Consider the following 17215-nt stretch of genomic DNA (forward strand, 5'->3'; position numbering starts at 1 on the left):
TCCTGAACATTTCGAACTGACTGAATTTTCTTCTGCTTTCAAAGTTTGGACTGCATCTGGTTTTGCCATCCCAGAGCTGGATCATTTTCAAAAAGTTGGGATTCCATTCGGTATATAAAAATCGTAAAATCCCTGAAAACAAGCTCAGATCAAATTGAACTCTTCTCAATGAACGCAGCCGCGCAACCACACTCAGGGGATTGGTTGAATTCCTTCCCACTATCCTCAGCCAGGTTTACTCTTGGATGATGAGTCAGTTCGACTCGGTACCTGTCTACGACTCGGAATCCCTCTTTGCCACCCCCATCCGTGCAAGTGTGGGTAGTTGATAGACTCGGATGGGCTTCACCCTCTTTCCTGGCGGTTAAGCGCTGGAGGTACCCCGAGACAGTCGAGTTTTAACAACTTCGTCAAACGGGGCCTTAATGCCGCAGGCCTCACTTCGGTTCTGGAGCCCATTAGTCTTGATCGCGAAAACGGTAAAAGTCCGGATAGAGTGCAAGTGTGTTCGAGGGATTGTCGAGGAAGGAATTGGGGTCTGGCTGGTAGAAAACTGTGAGCAGATGACTAAACTGTGGGAAACACTCGGAATACTCAAATCGACACTCGAGTATGTGAGTAACATTTCCCAGTCCTCGGTTGGTTGGACGACTGGTGGACATTTGCTGAGGATATGAACAGTACTCCGTATTTTTGGGAGACCAAGCAGGAGAGCATCAGAAAGTTTATGTCTCCAGAAACTCAGTCTGGATGAACAGGATGTATTTTATGTGAGCAATGACAGAACGGACAAACACTGCGGCACGAATATAATCACGCTTATCTACCACACGTACTTCACTTGAAAGCTCCATCTCTCCACAGGTCTTCGGCAGACTTCATATTTTCACAATGCCACGACTGATCAAATCGAAATAATCAGATCGAATGTCGACAAGTTCAAGGGATTGTACAGGATGCTGATTTAAGCATATTAAAAACCGCCTGTTTTAATCGGTACGTTTAAGAAATAAAACAGTTTACAATCTAGATAAATTATATCGGTGAATAAGAAATAATTGGATTAAAAACAAAAACATCTTCAGTCATTCATTCCATTTCATAGTGTGATTGGTAGGATTTTACTAACAAATAAAAATTATCTAAACAACCATATGTGTTGTCAGTTGGGATATAAAAAACAAGAGCAGGCTCAAAACGGTATTTCAACAAAATTCGGCTATTATGCAAACCATTAAAAAATACTCGTAAAATAAATCTCCAACACTCTTGCCAAGTTCTATCAATCGTCGTTGCCTTATCAAATTGTACATACTGAGAGGAATAGTAGCATCATAATTGAGGTTACTGGTTACATAACAGCATACAAACCGGTATGCAGGGGACAAGAGAGTGAACCCTCTCAGCATATGATCTTCCGGAAGGGCAACATTGAGAGGACTTGTTAAATTCCGACGAGTATGTTCAGCTAATATATTGAGATAAGCACACAAATCTGACCAAAATCTACATTCAGAGAACTACAGAATACTTGTTGGGAAATATTGGGTAGTCAAATATTTGAGTATTTTCGTTCATCCAGCCAAGTATCAAAATTAGTGGAGGAATGATATAAGAGTGATTGATTCCCGTTGACAGTCCCCTCTTGATGAGGATGAGTGCAAGATTAACTGAAATAATAAGAACCTGTACCGGTGAATCCAATAGCCTCGAGCAAGAGGGGAGACGCCAAAGTTTGCTTATTCTTCAGAATGACGCTATAATGTACAAATGTGCCTACTCTGTCACGAATATGTTCAATACGCACACTTCCATCAGTTGGTAAAAACCCAAACCCTCGTCTACTGCTACAGAAAACCGTGATTTAAAACGTTCCCGAAGATACTCAAGCTTGTCTTCACCTAAAAATCTTTTTAGTACCAACCTTCACGTGTATGCAGCACAGCATGAAAGAAGAGCAAAGTGCTCATCCAAGAATCTACCATCGACGAAGGTCCGAGAGTGTGACTATTGTGAAATGGATAGCAAACCCTTGGTGACATATTTTTGTGAGGAGGACATCGAGGTTGACTTTTCCTGCCATGAACGGTCGGTCAATGGCTACACTTCGAATATATAAAAAAGCAGCAGTGAGTTTGTTTCCGGCCAGAATTGCCAGTTGGTTGTATACATGGCCATTTATAGGTTGAAGGTTCTTCCCCAAATCGTAATACTCGCGAGCCTCATCAGTGGAATTCCCGTACCTACCTGATATTAGAAACACCTTCTCTACAAATGTCCCCCAGGTGGATAAGGCAGTCTTGGCATATAAACAACTCATAGTCCTTCCTTTGGACGTTCCTCTCGTATGTTTGCGAAACGCTAAAATTAATAAGACGGTTTTGAGGAAAAGATATGTTGAAATTGTTGGAAAGTTTTTCTAGCAACTACTTAAAAGTCAAAACTAAAATAACTTTGATATAGAATCCTTTGATTGAGGAGAGGGCAAATTGGTAGTTCTAGAAATGTTAGTTCGTAGATACATTTGAGTTTTTTTTAATATAGGTCAGTTTATTTTTAATTACAGTATTCCACCTATCAATTATTAATCTGATAAAACAATTTTTGCTCGCATCTGTGGTGGAGGGATTCTTCGGTGTACTCTAAAAGGGCTGTGCTGTACAAGTTTAGCAGGTCCCAGTTTATATATACTGAATCTTGACGATCTAGCTATATGGGTCATACTATATACGGGTTTCCTTTTCAATTTCCCTGATTTATTATAAGTGTACAACAACCTGAGTAATTCCTCCATTATTTTAATGTATTAATAATAATTATTTCATAGACTATTTTTTCTGTAGGACTTATGTAATTAAAATACGCTATTATGAAATTTTTCTCAATTTCTTATCTGTCAATTTTTTATAGAACATGCAATTTATTAAATAATTAATGAGGACTCTCGGCCGCACATCCTCACAGCGCGCATGGCTCGGCGCCTACCCATCTACATCAACAGGAACCTTTTTGGATGACGACTGCCTGAGGATCGGGATCTTCTTTCGGCTTGGCCTCGAAATATGCAGCATCCACCGATGCCGATGTGGAGCCAAAGTCAACGCTAAAGGGCTCCACCCTCTTTCGTGTCGTAGGAGTGCCGATCGAAGTCTCGGCCACGCCTCGCTAAATGACGTCGTGCTTAGAGCCCTCAAGACTGCAGGCTTTCCGTCACAACTTGAGCCTGTCGGATTGGACCGTGGTGACGCTAGACGCCCAGACAGAATGACAATCTTTCCTTTTCGGGACGGCAAGTGCCTCGTCTGGGATGCTACGTGCATCGACTCTTTCTCTCCATCGGCAATCATGTCATCTGCCACTTCCCCCATGTCCGCTGCGGAAAACGCTGATACGGCCAAAATTAAAAAATACCAAGAACTTGGACGCCGTTTTATATTCTTACCAATCGCTTTGGAGACATCGGGCGTCGCAGGGCCTCTAACCTCGGCCTTCATCAGCGACATCGGGAGGAAATTGGCCCACAGGACGAAAGAGCCACGCGAGGTTTCGTGGCTATTGCAGCGGATATCTATCGCTATTCTCCGTGGCAACACGCATGCGGTACTTTCCGCAGGAGGGTGCTAGTATATTTATGAAATTGCTAATTTTTATCTGGTTTAATTCAGTTCTGGTCAAGTCTTTAATTCTCTTCAATGCTTCTTCATAAATTTTCACCATAACTTTATTTTTTAGAACGTTGCAATTTTTATCTTCAAGAACCCCCAGATATCGATATCCTTTGAGCCCATCGAGTAAGGAAGCTTTCATAGACAAAGACTTGACATTTGTCGCAAATTTTTCACATTTCTTTCCAATCCTGCTGGGTCAAAAAACGATTCAACTTCTTCTACCATCATTTCCATTACGTCATTGTGACGCGAAAATAATGTTTCCTAATGAAGGTGATCGATAGGAGAAGATTTTTACATCCCGTTATCGTTCTGAGCCTAGCATTTTGAACTCGTAAATTTTCAAGGGATGTAAACAAGACGCATGGAGACTAGCAGGGGGAGCCATAATTCATTGTTGTTCGAATGATTTGTTTGTATATCAACTTTCTTGACTTGTTCAAAAGAATAACCCGTGACTGCACGTAGTGCGTTCAGCCTGCGCCTGTCTTTAGTACATATCGTATTCACGTGGGTAGAAAAATTCAGAAATTGGTCATACGTGACACCCAAATAAAAAGTTATCGATCATTTCTGTGTATTCAGAAAAAAATTCTAACTATCTATACTAATTCAATATTTTAAATTTAAAGCCTCTTTTTATTTTAAAATATTTTTTATTTTTGAATAGACTAACACTCACGGTTCACTCTGTGTCATGATTCAAGCATTGTATATTTCGTGCCTTTTTAATGACGATTCTCTTGAACCATTATGTCTTGAAATGCACCCGGTTAATATATACTATTTATTTAAAGAGTCTAGTCGAAATATCTAACGTTCATTTAATAGATCTTCTTTTGAACAATTTTTTTTGTTCAGAAATAAATGAAATTTACATATTCTGTCAAAGACAAACTGATCAAATTGTTCAGCACATAAAGTTGTCTAAGCATTAAAATAATAAAATATTTTAGTAAACTGCGCCAAAAATATTTTAAATTAAGTTTCAAATTTATCTACAACGAACATTGCAAATCAATTGGAGATGTTCTCCGACTTGTCTGCAACTTGAAAATTTTTACTGAACATTTCGTCCTTATTGCTAATCCAATTGTTTCTCGTTTGGACATATCAGCTTGTTTTGTTCGACATAAATTAAAAAAAGATCCGCTAGTAACAACTCTGGTTTATAAAATCGGATATTCTGGTATGTCAGAACTCAATGAGTTTCTTAATTTGACTGTCGTGGCTGATTCGGGTCTTCTTGTTAACTACAAGCATACTGGATATCCATCTGATATCGAATTATTCTCGGTAATTTTATTTACTTTTTCTATCGATGATAATATTTTTAAATTAGCACTGAAATGTCGTCTTTGTGTATACAAAACTAATACTTAATAGATAATGAGTCGTTATAAACTTCCACCCGTTCTCTCTTCTTGTACCGATGCCATTCAAACTAACGTGGCAATATGTTCTCCATTATTTTTAACAATATTTATTGACAATTTCGATTTTCATACCCTCGGTGACTTTTTTTACGAGCACTGTGAAAATCAGGAAGTTTAAAATATTTATACATTTTAGATTATGTCCAATAATGTTTATGTTGAATTCAGTGACGAATATGTTTTGCCAATAACTTCGATCGAAACGTATTACAAGGCTTGGTGAGAATATTTTAATTATTTTAGCATGGATGACCTTTCGAGTGCATTAGAACAGCCAAGAGTCAATGATTACGATTATTTTCCCAAGAATAATGTTTTTTGTCATAAGTCGGCTACTATTCATCACAGGTTTATTACCATTGGTTATTTATAAATTAGTGCTAATATTCTATCTTCAATTGTTGGTCCAAATACACACATTGGTCGCTCATGTACTGTTAAAAGTAGTTCAATTTCGTCGAATGTGATTATCAACTCGAATGTGACCATTTCAAACTCGATCATATACTCGGATTGCATAATTGAAGATCGATCTATATGTCTCACCTCAATTTTAGCAAAATTTTCGCGTCTTTGTTCAAAATCTTTTATTTCGTCAGGAGTTTTGATTGGTCCTGGTGTTAAACTTGAGGGAAATTCAGTCTTAACCTCTTCGCGACTCATTTGCACAGGAAATGTGGAAGCACGTTTCTCAGACTCTGCATATTTTTACCGCCATTATAGAAATGAAGGGAATTGTACTTCTAAATGGGGAGTTTCTCGGGCTATTGTGGACAATTCTGATGATCTGGAAAGTTTTAGCCCTGAAAATGACGAAAACTTTATTTCCGAGGCTCATGAGACGATTAGTCGCTATTTAGGCAGTAAGGCGTCAGGAGTTGATAACCTTATCATTGAATTGAATTCTCTGAAGCTGATTTGCAATCTTTCAATTTCTCAGCTGCAAGAATGCGTTATTGTTTTATTCCTTAAATTTGTGAACCAGGATGAAAAATTATTTTTTTCGGACTTATCTCAAGTTGATTTTATTATTTTTTAGTAATGTTTAGTTATTCGAACAAATGGCCCCAGTATTGAAATTTTATTTGAAAACAATAGAAGCACAGATTGATTCTTTATTTGGAGTCGAAGTTAGTTATAGTGTTTTTATTCAAGAAATATTTGGCTTGTGCGTCTTATCTTCAGACTGAGCTCCCTCGAATTTTAATGCTTTTTTACGAATTAGACATTATTCACGAGGATGCATTTTTATCTTGGTATCCTCAAGTGGAAAACTCTCAAGTTAAGAAGTGTTCCTTCTCTTTTATTGACTGGCTTACCAACGCGGATGAAGAGTCTGATTAATATTGTTTAATTAAAATTTTTTACTAGGTATTAGTTTACTTATATGATATTTTGGTAGAATTAATTTACACCAGGTATTTACCATTAAAAAAGATGGATGCTTCATTAATCCTAAAACATAATTGTCATTCTCTTAAATTGACATCACTTTAAAGTTTATTTTTCAAGTCATTTCAATATCGACAAATTAGCCATATGAAATAAGATTTTTTCTTATCTAATTAAGAGTTTGGGATGCGACGTGTTCAGACACTTTCTCGGAGCTCAACCTTCCTTCTTCAGCTGTCGAGCCTGGCTCAGTCTCTCGCAAAACCGAGAAGATGAAGATTGGAAAGTACAAGGAGCTCTCTGAACGGTATCTGTTCACTCCCATCGCCGTCGAGACTTCCGGCGTCATCGGCGAAAAGTCTCTTTCCTTTCTAAAAAAGCTTGGCCGCATGATCTCCCATAAACGGGGAGACCCACGCGAGTCCAAGTGGCTTTTCGAAAGGATTTCCTTGGCCATAGTACGTGGAAACTGTGTTTCCATTTACGATGCCGGGAATTTAGTTAGTTAATAACTATTTGTTAATTACATATAACATTTTTATAAAGACATTAAGAGTTTTAATATGATTTTTGTTTGATCAATCAAATATAAAACTAACATAACGTATAAATTTGCGCTAACGTAAGTTTTTTTTAATTGTTCTCCATGAGAACTGCTATTGAGACACGTTCAAAAAGCCGATTAAGCTTGGGGGGTCGTTTCTAATTCCTCCTAGGTGGAGGTCTCTCTCGGTAAGAAAACGAAGTGTAGATAGTCTTAGTGTGCCTGAGGTTTCGACCGACACTGGTTCGAAGATGAATCTGTCCAAAAGATATTCATATTTATTGGTTTTGCGAATCTCAGCTTTCGTCGCCACTGTGCCGGGGCTTTTACGACTAGAGAGTTGGTGTAGACCTTTGCAAACTATATAGGTCCCGGTGTGGAATTAATTAGGCTGATAAATTTCCAGGCAGAGTCGAAGAGAAATTCCAATTCTTGAGCACTTTGGGTCTAGCAAGGTTCCATCTTTAGGGGAAGGATAAGCGCCTGTCCGTAGAGATGCTCTGGACAACAAGCAAGCACGCCGGTGTTGATCTCTGTAAGACAGTAAGTGCCAGAAAGACTGAGAGCTGCTGACCTTCGCCCATTCACGCATTTGGCATAGGTCTTCGGGAGTTTTGAGTCCGATAGCTATCCACAACGATGTACAGTATGAAAGCTCTTCGTCCGTGGACGCTCCAGAGGGAAGAAAAAGAATCTGGACTACATGAGCCAGCATGGCAAAAAGAGGACAAAGGGGGACTGGAATCCGAAACCCCCGTGCCTAATAGTCAGGATAGACTGTTTCCAGTCCATATCGTTGAAATGTACATTGGAAATCTGAACAAAAGTATTTCTCATCAACGAATCGAATTCTCCGACTTTGTACGGGAATCGGAAACAGAGTGAAGTACGGAGTGCGTACTTCCAAACGAGGAAAAGCAAGAAAGTTCTTCAAGAGAAAGGAAGCCACATGGGCGTCGAATGATTTTTACATTATACAAAGTTTAGCGTTGAGGAATGGTTGAATTCCGAACGAGAAAAGAGGCGTGCTAAAAAGAGTGAGATCTTTGGGCAAAACGGTGGGTATGGCTGGGAGATAATAGTCAAACCAATGGCGGATTTCCAAAATAAAGATTGCATGGTCGTAGCCAATGTTGATAATCTCTAATTTTTGTGGGTACACCGTTTTGGCCTTTTTCTGCGGAGCTTGTGCCAAGGTATCATCAACATGAGAATCTGATTTAGAATTCCTTTGTTCAAAAGATTCGGTTTGTGAAGAAGCCATGGGATTAAAAATTTTATCAAAATAAAATTTTTTCAAGTTTAACACAAATATATGATTTATTTATTTTTTATTAAAATACAAAGACCACGGTAAAAACCGAACAAACGTCACTTGATCTCGATGCACTCCACGCTCGGTGATCTTTTTACGAGCCCACACAAGATCACACCGGGCACCTGGCCGCATTTGTCGGGGCATTTGCAAACAGACTGAGGTTCAACTTGATCAGGTCTTCCAGAGGAGTCGGACCGGAGCGTTTGTTCTCGCGTGGTCAACATTCTGTTAATCTGTGGGCCCTTTGTTGGACCTCATCGATTTTTCTCCTTCTGGACCACAATAACCGCAAACCCCATGGGGTTCAAAGTATTGACGGCGTAGGAAATGGACGGTTCAAAGTATTGACGGTAAATATTCGCCAATACCGGGTGGGAACCGTTTTTTCATTAACCGGATAGGCTTCTGAGCACGTTCATTTTTTTCTTAAATTTACGAAAAAGGTTGTCTGCGTGCGGGGAGAAGCAGAGGTGCATGTCGAGGGTTACCCTCAGAACCGTCTGGCTCTGTAGAAGGGTACGGACACATTATTCAGCTTCAAGTCGTCCGGAGCCCTTCCCAATTTTTTGTCAGATGTGAAAATGGACGTGACGGTGTTTACCACGAGTCGATTGTCGTTAGCCTTTGGTTGAGCCGATCCAGGTTAGCTTGGAAACTTTCAGAGGCCTTCTGGATATCTTGGTCCCGTCAGGCTAATACGATGTCATCCGCATATGAAAGGACAACATCATTATTGTCGAGGGAGGACGGGAGATCTTCTAGGAAAAGGATGAAAAGGGCCGGAGATAAGGGTGATCCCTAGGGTATTTTGTTGGGCAAGAGACGAGACGTGGACTTAAGGCCTCCGATCACACCCTTCTTCTTCGTCCACTTAGGAAGTTGACGATCCATAGTTTGAGTTTCGGCGGAAATTTTTTTTTAGGAAGAAAATATGAAAAAGTTAACACGAGTTTATAAAGAGCCTGGAGGTCAGCTCAAAGACGCTGCGTATCGAGTGGCAGTTTCCGCGGAGCACCGCGACCGAGATTCGCTGGAAGAGCCAGCTCGTCTCCCTCCGGTCGTTGGTCTTTCTGGCAATCCTCCTGGCAATGTCGGTAAGAAGGCGAGTCGCAGACCTGTCGACGATTCGAGATGTTTCGAAGGCGAGGGGGACAAACTCGTAAGAGTCCGAAATACTTTCATACTTCGTCCTCTTAGCGTCCTCAGCCTGAGCACTGGCAGAACCCGGGTTAGTGATGGACTTGAGTAACATCGTCGTGGAGAACGAGTCAACACAAATTGCATCCCAAATCAGGGACTTGCCTTCACTGAAAAAGAAGGTAGTCATCCCGTCAGGACGCTTTCCATCATTCCGACAGAGACCGACTGGCTCTAGAGTGGAAGGGAAACCTTCCGATTCTAGTGCCCTTTTGACGACGTCATTGAGGTTAGTGTGGCGAGGAATTTTGCCAGCACTCTTCTTGCACGATAGGGCGTGCAAACCGTTCGGCGAGATTGTGGACCCGCACCGGCATGAGTGGGGCTGAAGATGTCCAGGCCCAAGCGCAAGCAAACACCAATCCGTAAGGATTCGTCGTCCAGAAGTAGTCCCGTACTAGGGGTAGGGAGTGCTTTGAGCCAGTCTCCCGTATGCGGCTGGCAAGAGCAGTTTAGAGATGCCAGTTTGGCTTGGTCCAACTTTGACCGAAGTTTGCACAAAGTGCCTGACCAAAAGATTTCGTCCCAGTTCTTTTGAACTGAAGGGATCGTCGGAAAATCCAGACCGAGTGACAACCAAATACGGGAGGCTGATGAGAATTCGGAGAGCTCGTTAAGTTCGAGAGAGGGAAAAAGAACCGAGCAGACCGAATTCCTGGATGCCGAGGTCGAAGAGAGATAGCAAGGACACTCCAGTCACGTGACACAGAATCATGGATCCGCCTTTTCTGTTTTGCACCTCTTGGACTTGGAACTTCTGTGCACTCTTCAGAAAACCGCAAGTCTTTGGCTTCTGAAATTAAAACGCATCTAAAATCCCTCCTTGAACGCCCTATTGAGGAACTAATTGATCAGCCTGAGCGGCACGACGAAACTAATCGGCCACGCTTGGGAGATGAGAAGGAGTGGGTCAGAGGAGAAGTTTCTCGTAAATTCATGGTGGGGGACCTGCGGGGAGCACTCCGTGCTATTTCCAACGACGGCAAAATTTTGCCGACGACACCTGAGATCTTGGATCAACTCAAATGCAAGCACCCGTCGGCCCCGACGAATGTGCGGCCGTTCCATTTTATAAATTCCACACTGGATGCGAAAACACTTAAGGAGGAGATACTCGCATGCATTTCCTCTTTCAATGGGGGCAGCAGTGGCGGAATCGATGGCTTGCGTCCGAGCCACCTGAAGGATTTGGTTTCGGCCTCAGCGCACGAGGCTGGCCGGCTCGCTTACAGCTCTGGTCCAGCGCATAATCGAAGGGGACATTCCCGTGATCGCTAGGGAGCTCCTCTTTTCTGCCCATCTTCTTGCTTTCGGCAAAAAAGACGGTGGGATACGTCCAATTGCTATTGGCAACGTTTTTAGAAGACTTGCTGCTAAAGTCGCTTCACGAAGGGCATCACAGAGACTCAGCTGCGAACTTTCGCCACTTCAGCTGGGTGTGGGAATCCCAAATGGTTGCGAAGCTGCAGTGCATGCAACCAGAGAATTCTTCTAGCAAAAAGGGAACTCAAATGGTCCCGGAGTTCTAGCTATAAAACTAAACATTAAGAATGCATTCAACAGCCTGAGGAGAGATGTGATTCTCGAAACCTGCTTAGAAAGGGCTCCTGATATTATCGGCTTGGTTCACTTGGCATATGGGTCAGACAGCTCTCTTCTTTTTGGAGATGAAATTATTAAATCGTGCACAGGAGTTCAGCAGGGCGACCCTATCGGTCCACTGCTGTTCGCCCTCGGCATTGACTCTGCCGTACGGAAAGTCGATTCTTTTTTCAACCTGTGGTACCTCGATGATGCAACCATCGGGGGCCCCTCTGATACTGTGATTGAGGATATTTTCAACAACATAATTCCCACCCTTTTCAACATAATTCCACCCTTCGTGAAATTGGACTGGAAGTAAACGTCAGGAAGTGCGAGCTTATAAATATCTCTTGCTCGCACGAAAAATTCGGTTCCGCACTAAACAAGCTGCAACTTCGCCTGCCGGGGCTGACAACCACACCCATTGATGATGTTCTATTCCTCGGCGCGCCCATGGGCCAAATCCAACTTAAGAAGTCGCTATCTGAGAAAGCCAAATGGGTCACTGATTTCACAAATAAGCTCATGTTGCTTGATTCTCACTACGGATTTTTCGTGCTCAGAGTAAACCTCATGTTGCCAAGGCTTCTATACTTGCTGTGAACTTCAAACTGCTCAATACAATCTGACATGCTTCAATCGCTCGATACTTCTCTGAAGTTGGCCGCTGAAAAAATCCTAAACATATCCTTTGATGACGCTGGTTGGACTTGTTGCAAATTACCTCTACGCCTTGGCGGAGTTGGACTCCGTTCACCTCTGGACATGGCTCTTCCTGCATTCCTCTCCTCACGTGCGAGCTCCCAAGCCCTCATCACCCAAATCCTACGTAACTCTCGCGGATTGGAAGAGGACCGGGTTTTCTCTGGAGCTTGCGAATTCTGGAAGGGATCTGGATTGGCCATTCCATCTAACATTTCACACCAATGGGAATGGGATGATATCTCCAGCAAAGCTAAAATGGAAGCAATCAGACCTACATTGGATCAGCATCGCCTCGCTTGTCTCGGTGCCGCTGCCAGACCTGAAAGTGGGGCGTGGCTTAATGCCCTCCCTTGCTCCCAATCTGGAACCCTTCTCGATAATGACTGTGTGAGGATTGGCGTAGCAATACGCTTGGGACTTAATGTCTGTTCGGGGGGCCAATGCCGATGTGGTAGTAAAGTCGATACCAAAGTACTACATCCTTTGTCATGCAGAAGGAGTGCTGGCCGTGCTCCCAGACACTCCGCTATCAACGAGACTATTTCGGCTGCGTTACAAGCAGCTGGATTCCCGACAGAACTGGAACCCGTTGGGCTTGACCGTGGAGACGGTAAACGCCCAGATGGAGTCACCATTTTCCCGTGGAGTAATGGGAAATGCCTCGCGTGGGACTCCACGTGCACAGACACCTTCTCAAAGACCAATATAGTTGACTCCGCGATCAGTCCAGGCTCAGCCGCTGAGAAGGCTGAGGTACATAAAGTTCAGAAATATTCCAACCTGTTGGACAACTTCATCTTCTCCCCAATATCCGTAGAAACCTCCGGGGTCATGAGCCAAAAATCGTTCGAACTCGTCGGGAAAATCGGGAATCTGATCTCGAGAAGACGGAGAGAGCCTCGGGAGAAGCAATGGTTGTTCCAAAGAATATCCATTGCGATCCTGAGGGGCAACGTCTTCTCGATCATCAGTAGCTTTAGATTGTGATAATTATTTTCGATCTATTTAGAATTAATTTATTTTCTGGAAGTTTTTCCCAATAACTGGAAAAAAGTAAATTTAAACCAGTAAATTTAGATCATGCTCGTATGTTCCATACAAAAGACATTTGAGTGATGGTGATTTTAAATAGTTTTTATATCCTATTATTTTGAGTTTTAGATAAATACCCTAATACGCACCTCGATTGCTGTTTTTTCTTACAGTTAGTCAGCGAGAGGCGCTGGACTGTCTACAGAGCCAGAGAAGTCTACAGAGCCAGAGAAAGAAGAAAGGAGGTGCGTTTAATTCCACCTCCTGCTTACTTCGAAGGCTCATGACTTTAGTTACTTTCTTTTAATTAATACAGAGTTATTTTGATTTGTATCAATTAAAACGTCATTAAATCCCAATAATTAAGAAATAATTGACCATTTACAAATGGCCTGACGACATTAATTAAATATATATTAGGTTTATTTTGTAGATATATTAGAACCATGGAAAATAAAAAAATATCGGAATATTTCATTCGGGTCGCATCACAAGATTTTGAGGATTACCCTGAATGGGATATTGCCTCAGAACTTCCAAAAATTCCATTGCCGAATATCGAAATCACCATTTTTAAATATTTAAAAGCCTTAAAACCATTAGTTTCAGTGACAAAGTTTTGTGAATCAGAAAAATTTGCTAACAATTTCCTAAAAGACTCTGAAACCCAGCGTATCATTTCATTTTTAGAAGAAGAGTACAGAAATACTGATAATTGGGTTAGATATTTTATGTATATTAAGGCGTCAAAATTATGGAAAGAAAAGTTTTATTTAAGCAATTCAAATCCTCTTCCAGTAAATTCTAATCCTGCAATGGTTCTAAAAATAAGAAAACATCAATCTCGGAGCAATTTTGTGCGATACATTAGCAATTTCATATTGGGAATCTTAGAATTTATCGAAATACTCAAAAGGTCTGGTTTTCTAAGATTTTAGTGGACTTGTCCCTGTGGACAGAGCAAATACACGGCGCAAAGGCCAGCCACTGTGCATGGATCAGTATAAAAGGCTTTTCAAGTCTTTTCGACGACCAAGACCTGATGTTGACGAATCACGGATTTATTCAATGTACGAAGAAAATGACCACATAATTATTTCCTACAACAATAATGTAGAAAAAAACATAAACAATTTTAGTTTTATAAAGTGAATACCACAATCAAATCCAAAAAAACGTCTATTTATAATTTAATTAACACTATTAATGAAATAATGGACGACTGTCTCGGACATCCAATAGGAGTACTTACCGCCCTTGACCGAAAAACCTGGGCAGAAATATATCAACTGATGTTAGAAAGTAGATTACGCAAAAAATAATTCCAGACTCTGAAAATAAAAATTCCATAAAATTAATAGAAGAAAGTTTATTTTTAGTCGCCATCGACGGGATGGGAACATTTGATAGTGACGCTTCAAAAATGGGAAAACACATCCTCCACGGTGTTTCTTCCAGGACTACGTGCAATCGTTGGTTTGACAAAACCTTGCAAGTATTTTATGTTGTCATTGTTTGTTTATTTTTGCTGAAAATGGGGTTTCTGGAATAAATTGGGAGCATTCTGCGTCAGAAGGATCTGTTGTTGCCAAAATGATGGAACATGTTACTAATTATATGTGATTGATGTCATAACCATTTGACTTAGGGAGAATATCGAGACAAACGACACCAGTGAAAAGCATGGTTGGGAGAAACTGAAATGGAACATCAATGACAAGTTACTTACAGGAATCAATTTGGGAATTGCAGATTCTGAAAAGTATTCTAGAGTGTTATATTCACAGAATGAAAAAGAATTTAGATTTAGTTATATATGAGTATGTAGGCTATGGAAAAGACTTGATTAAGGAATTTGGAAAGAGTCCTGATGCATATATTCAGTTGGGTCTTCACTGCGCCTACTATCGGTATTTATATTATTTACTAATCGCAGGACTCATGGACATCTGGTCAATTCTTACGAAAGTGGCTCTACTAGACGGTTCAGGCTTGGAAGAGTTGAAAATATTAGATCTGCAACCAATTTAGTTTTGGATTGGATAAATGTTTAAAATAAAAATATTTTTTGTAGGATTTTTACAATATTGAGCTATTTAAAAAGGCAATTGACAACCAAGTCTGTATTATGACTGACGCAGTTCATGGAAAAGGGATTGACTGCCACTTGTTGGCTCTTGAAGATGTTTCAAAGACTTTAAAAATTAAAAATATAATTTTTTCTGACCCTTCGTTTAAAATGTTTATGAATAAATTTCCATTGTCCACCAGTCAGGTATTAGTACTTTGTTATTTTCTTAGAATATGATTGACGGGGAGTCGTTTATATGCTACGGACCAGTTACAGCTGACGGCTATGGTGTATCATACAATCCTCGTAAATCTCAGATTTTATTTTGCATTTCCAGTTTTAAGGTTTTTAAAATTATAGTTTTTTGTAGAATAACGATAAATCGAATTCTCATATATTTACTAAGAATATCCAAACTGCCTTTGATGATATTCGTGACTTGTGCAATGCGGATAGACAGATTTAAAATAGCATTTAATATTCATTAAATTACCAATATAATTCTTTGAGAATTATTTATAAGAAAATCACTCAGGTGATTTAACACTTGCGCAATACATGCTTCAGAAAATAAGGCTCTGAAAGAATTAATGAAAATTTTTTAAATCTAAAATTAAAAAATGAACAATGGCAAATTTGTATGTATTATTATAAATTTTATCTCAATTTTCTTTCGGCAATCAATAAAAATTGCTATTAAAAAAAGCAGAGATGAAAAGACCCTACTTTGCTTTCAGATTTTTACTTTTAACTAGCTTAGTAATTAAAAATTAAAATGACTTGAAAAATTTAATTAACATATTTCGATCATTCCCAGTAATAGCTAGATATTGGCGATATATCTTGTCCTGTCGATAAGTGACTGCTGCAAGTCGACTAAAAGCCTTGTTACTTCTTTAATATTTCTAAGCGGGTGGACTTTAGTAAAATGATTTCCATTCCCTTCGTGAAACTTCAAATATTTTGATTAGAAAACATACAGTATCAACGGTGTACAACTCAAATTCGAGTTCTTTTATAGCCCGAGCAAAAGAAGCGTTGTTTTCAAAAACATTAAGTCTCCCGTTAGCGATGTGCCGACTATCAATACAACGACCATGAATACATTACACTGACCAAACTGAGACCAACGTGGCAAAGTCTCCGTATTAAATCAGTTGACGAAGGCTAAATTTGACTAATAATTAATTTACGGATTCCATGGTTTTTTTTGGATTGTTCTGTACAATAAAAAACTGTTCAATTTTTTCTACTAACAATCCAAGATTTTCTGGTAGCAGGGCTGTGTTTGTTAAGTCCAATTGCCCTTTCCTCAAAATAATATTTTTTTATACCAAGAAGTCCACTTGTTCAATATATTTTGTATTTTTTTACATTCAAGCCCTAATTCTTTATATTTTCCATCGTCTCTATTTTGAGAAGTAAGCTGTCTTGTGTTTTTTTTACTTAGAACAGTTCTTAATGATGTTATTTCTGTTTCTTGTCTATGCAGACTGTCCATAAGACTTGTTACAGTATTATTGTGATCCTACTTAAATGTTACTTTTTTATAAAAACCGCATTTGTCTTCACTAGGATATCCCGTATACTTGTAATTTCTTTTTCTGCTTCTTCTTTTGCTATCTTAATCTCTTTATTACATGATATTGTTATTTCGTTTTCCTTAATAATAAGTTGATTTTCCAGTTCAGAATTTTTCTGCAGTTTTAAAAAACATTTTACAGTTTCTGCTTCTTTGAGTTTTTTTTGGACAGAAGATAGAATTTCATCTGAATTATTTCGACTTTGATTGAGTTCCTGCATCAATCTACTTATTTCACTTGCATACGATTCCTCTTTCATCAAAAAATTGTTTTGGTTTTTATTATTTTCCTCTTCTAGTAAACGTTCCCATTTCTTTCTCTTAACTCTGAATAAATGTTCATTTACGTTGTTTTCTTCTTCAGCCTCGTTTCTTAAAATGAGATCTTGTGCTGACTCAACGTCCTTTTTCAACTGAGCAATGATCGCTTCTTTATTCTTTTTAATATAGTCAACTAAACTCTAACCTTTAGTTCGGCAGTCAACTTGCTTTGGAGTTCCTGAAGTGCTAATTCTAAATCCTGACGATACTTTTTGCACATTTCCATATAATATTGGCGCATGTTTTCCAGTGCATAGGTTTTTTCTGCATCACTAGAGATCTTGTGATTGAAAAGTTGGGTCTGGTGCTGTGAGTGAGTGAGGTGAAGCTCTTGTGTCAATTCGCTCGTTTTTTCAGTGACTCGC

General features: G+C 39.8%; 2 protein-coding genes across 2 annotated transcripts; both read left to right on the forward strand.

Moving 5' to 3' along the window:
* The first annotated feature begins 5348 nt into the window (after positions 1–5348).
* LOC115229326 lies at positions 5349–6294 on the forward strand. The gene is made up of 3 exons (XM_029799696.1): positions 5349–5452; positions 5483–6122; positions 6154–6294. The coding sequence occupies exons 1-3, from the start codon at positions 5349–5351 to the stop codon at positions 6292–6294; spliced, it is 885 nt and encodes a 294-aa protein (XP_029655556.1).
* Positions 6295–13322: 7028 nt separating this feature from the next.
* On the forward strand, positions 13323–16911 carry LOC115229327. Its single transcript, XM_029799697.1, has 5 exons — positions 13323–13573; positions 13815–13946; positions 14813–14924; positions 15178–15291; positions 16894–16911. Exons 1-5 carry the CDS (start codon positions 13323–13325, stop codon positions 16909–16911), a joined length of 627 nt encoding a protein of 208 aa, XP_029655557.1.
* Positions 16912–17215: the final 304 nt, after the last annotated feature.

This window comes from Octopus sinensis, unplaced genomic scaffold, assembly GCF_006345805.1.
Source record: "Octopus sinensis unplaced genomic scaffold, ASM634580v1 Contig12447, whole genome shotgun sequence".
NCBI classification, from domain to species: domain Eukaryota; kingdom Metazoa; phylum Mollusca; class Cephalopoda; order Octopoda; family Octopodidae; genus Octopus; species Octopus sinensis.

Bases quoted from the DNA above. Each gene is read 5' to 3' on its own strand.
- LOC115229327 (XM_029799697.1), top strand. From the start codon at position 13,323: ATGGAAAATAAAAAAATATCGGAATATTTCATTCGGGTCGCATCACAA. The intron at 13,574-13,814 runs GTACAGAAATAC...CTAAGATTTTAG, and splicing joins ATTTCATTTTTAGAAGAAGA to TGGACTTGTCCCTGTGGACA. The intron at 14,925-15,177 runs GTTTAAAATAAA...TTATTTTCTTAG, and splicing joins TAGTTTTGGATTGGATAAAT to AATATGATTGACGGGGAGTC.
- LOC115229326 (XM_029799696.1), top strand. From the start codon at position 5,349: ATGGATGACCTTTCGAGTGCATTAGAACAGCCAAGAGTCAATGATTAC. The intron at 5,453-5,482 runs GTTTATTACCAT...TTTATAAATTAG, and splicing joins TCGGCTACTATTCATCACAG to TGCTAATATTCTATCTTCAA. The intron at 6,123-6,153 runs GTTGATTTTATT...AGTAATGTTTAG, and splicing joins TTTTTTCGGACTTATCTCAA to TTATTCGAACAAATGGCCCC.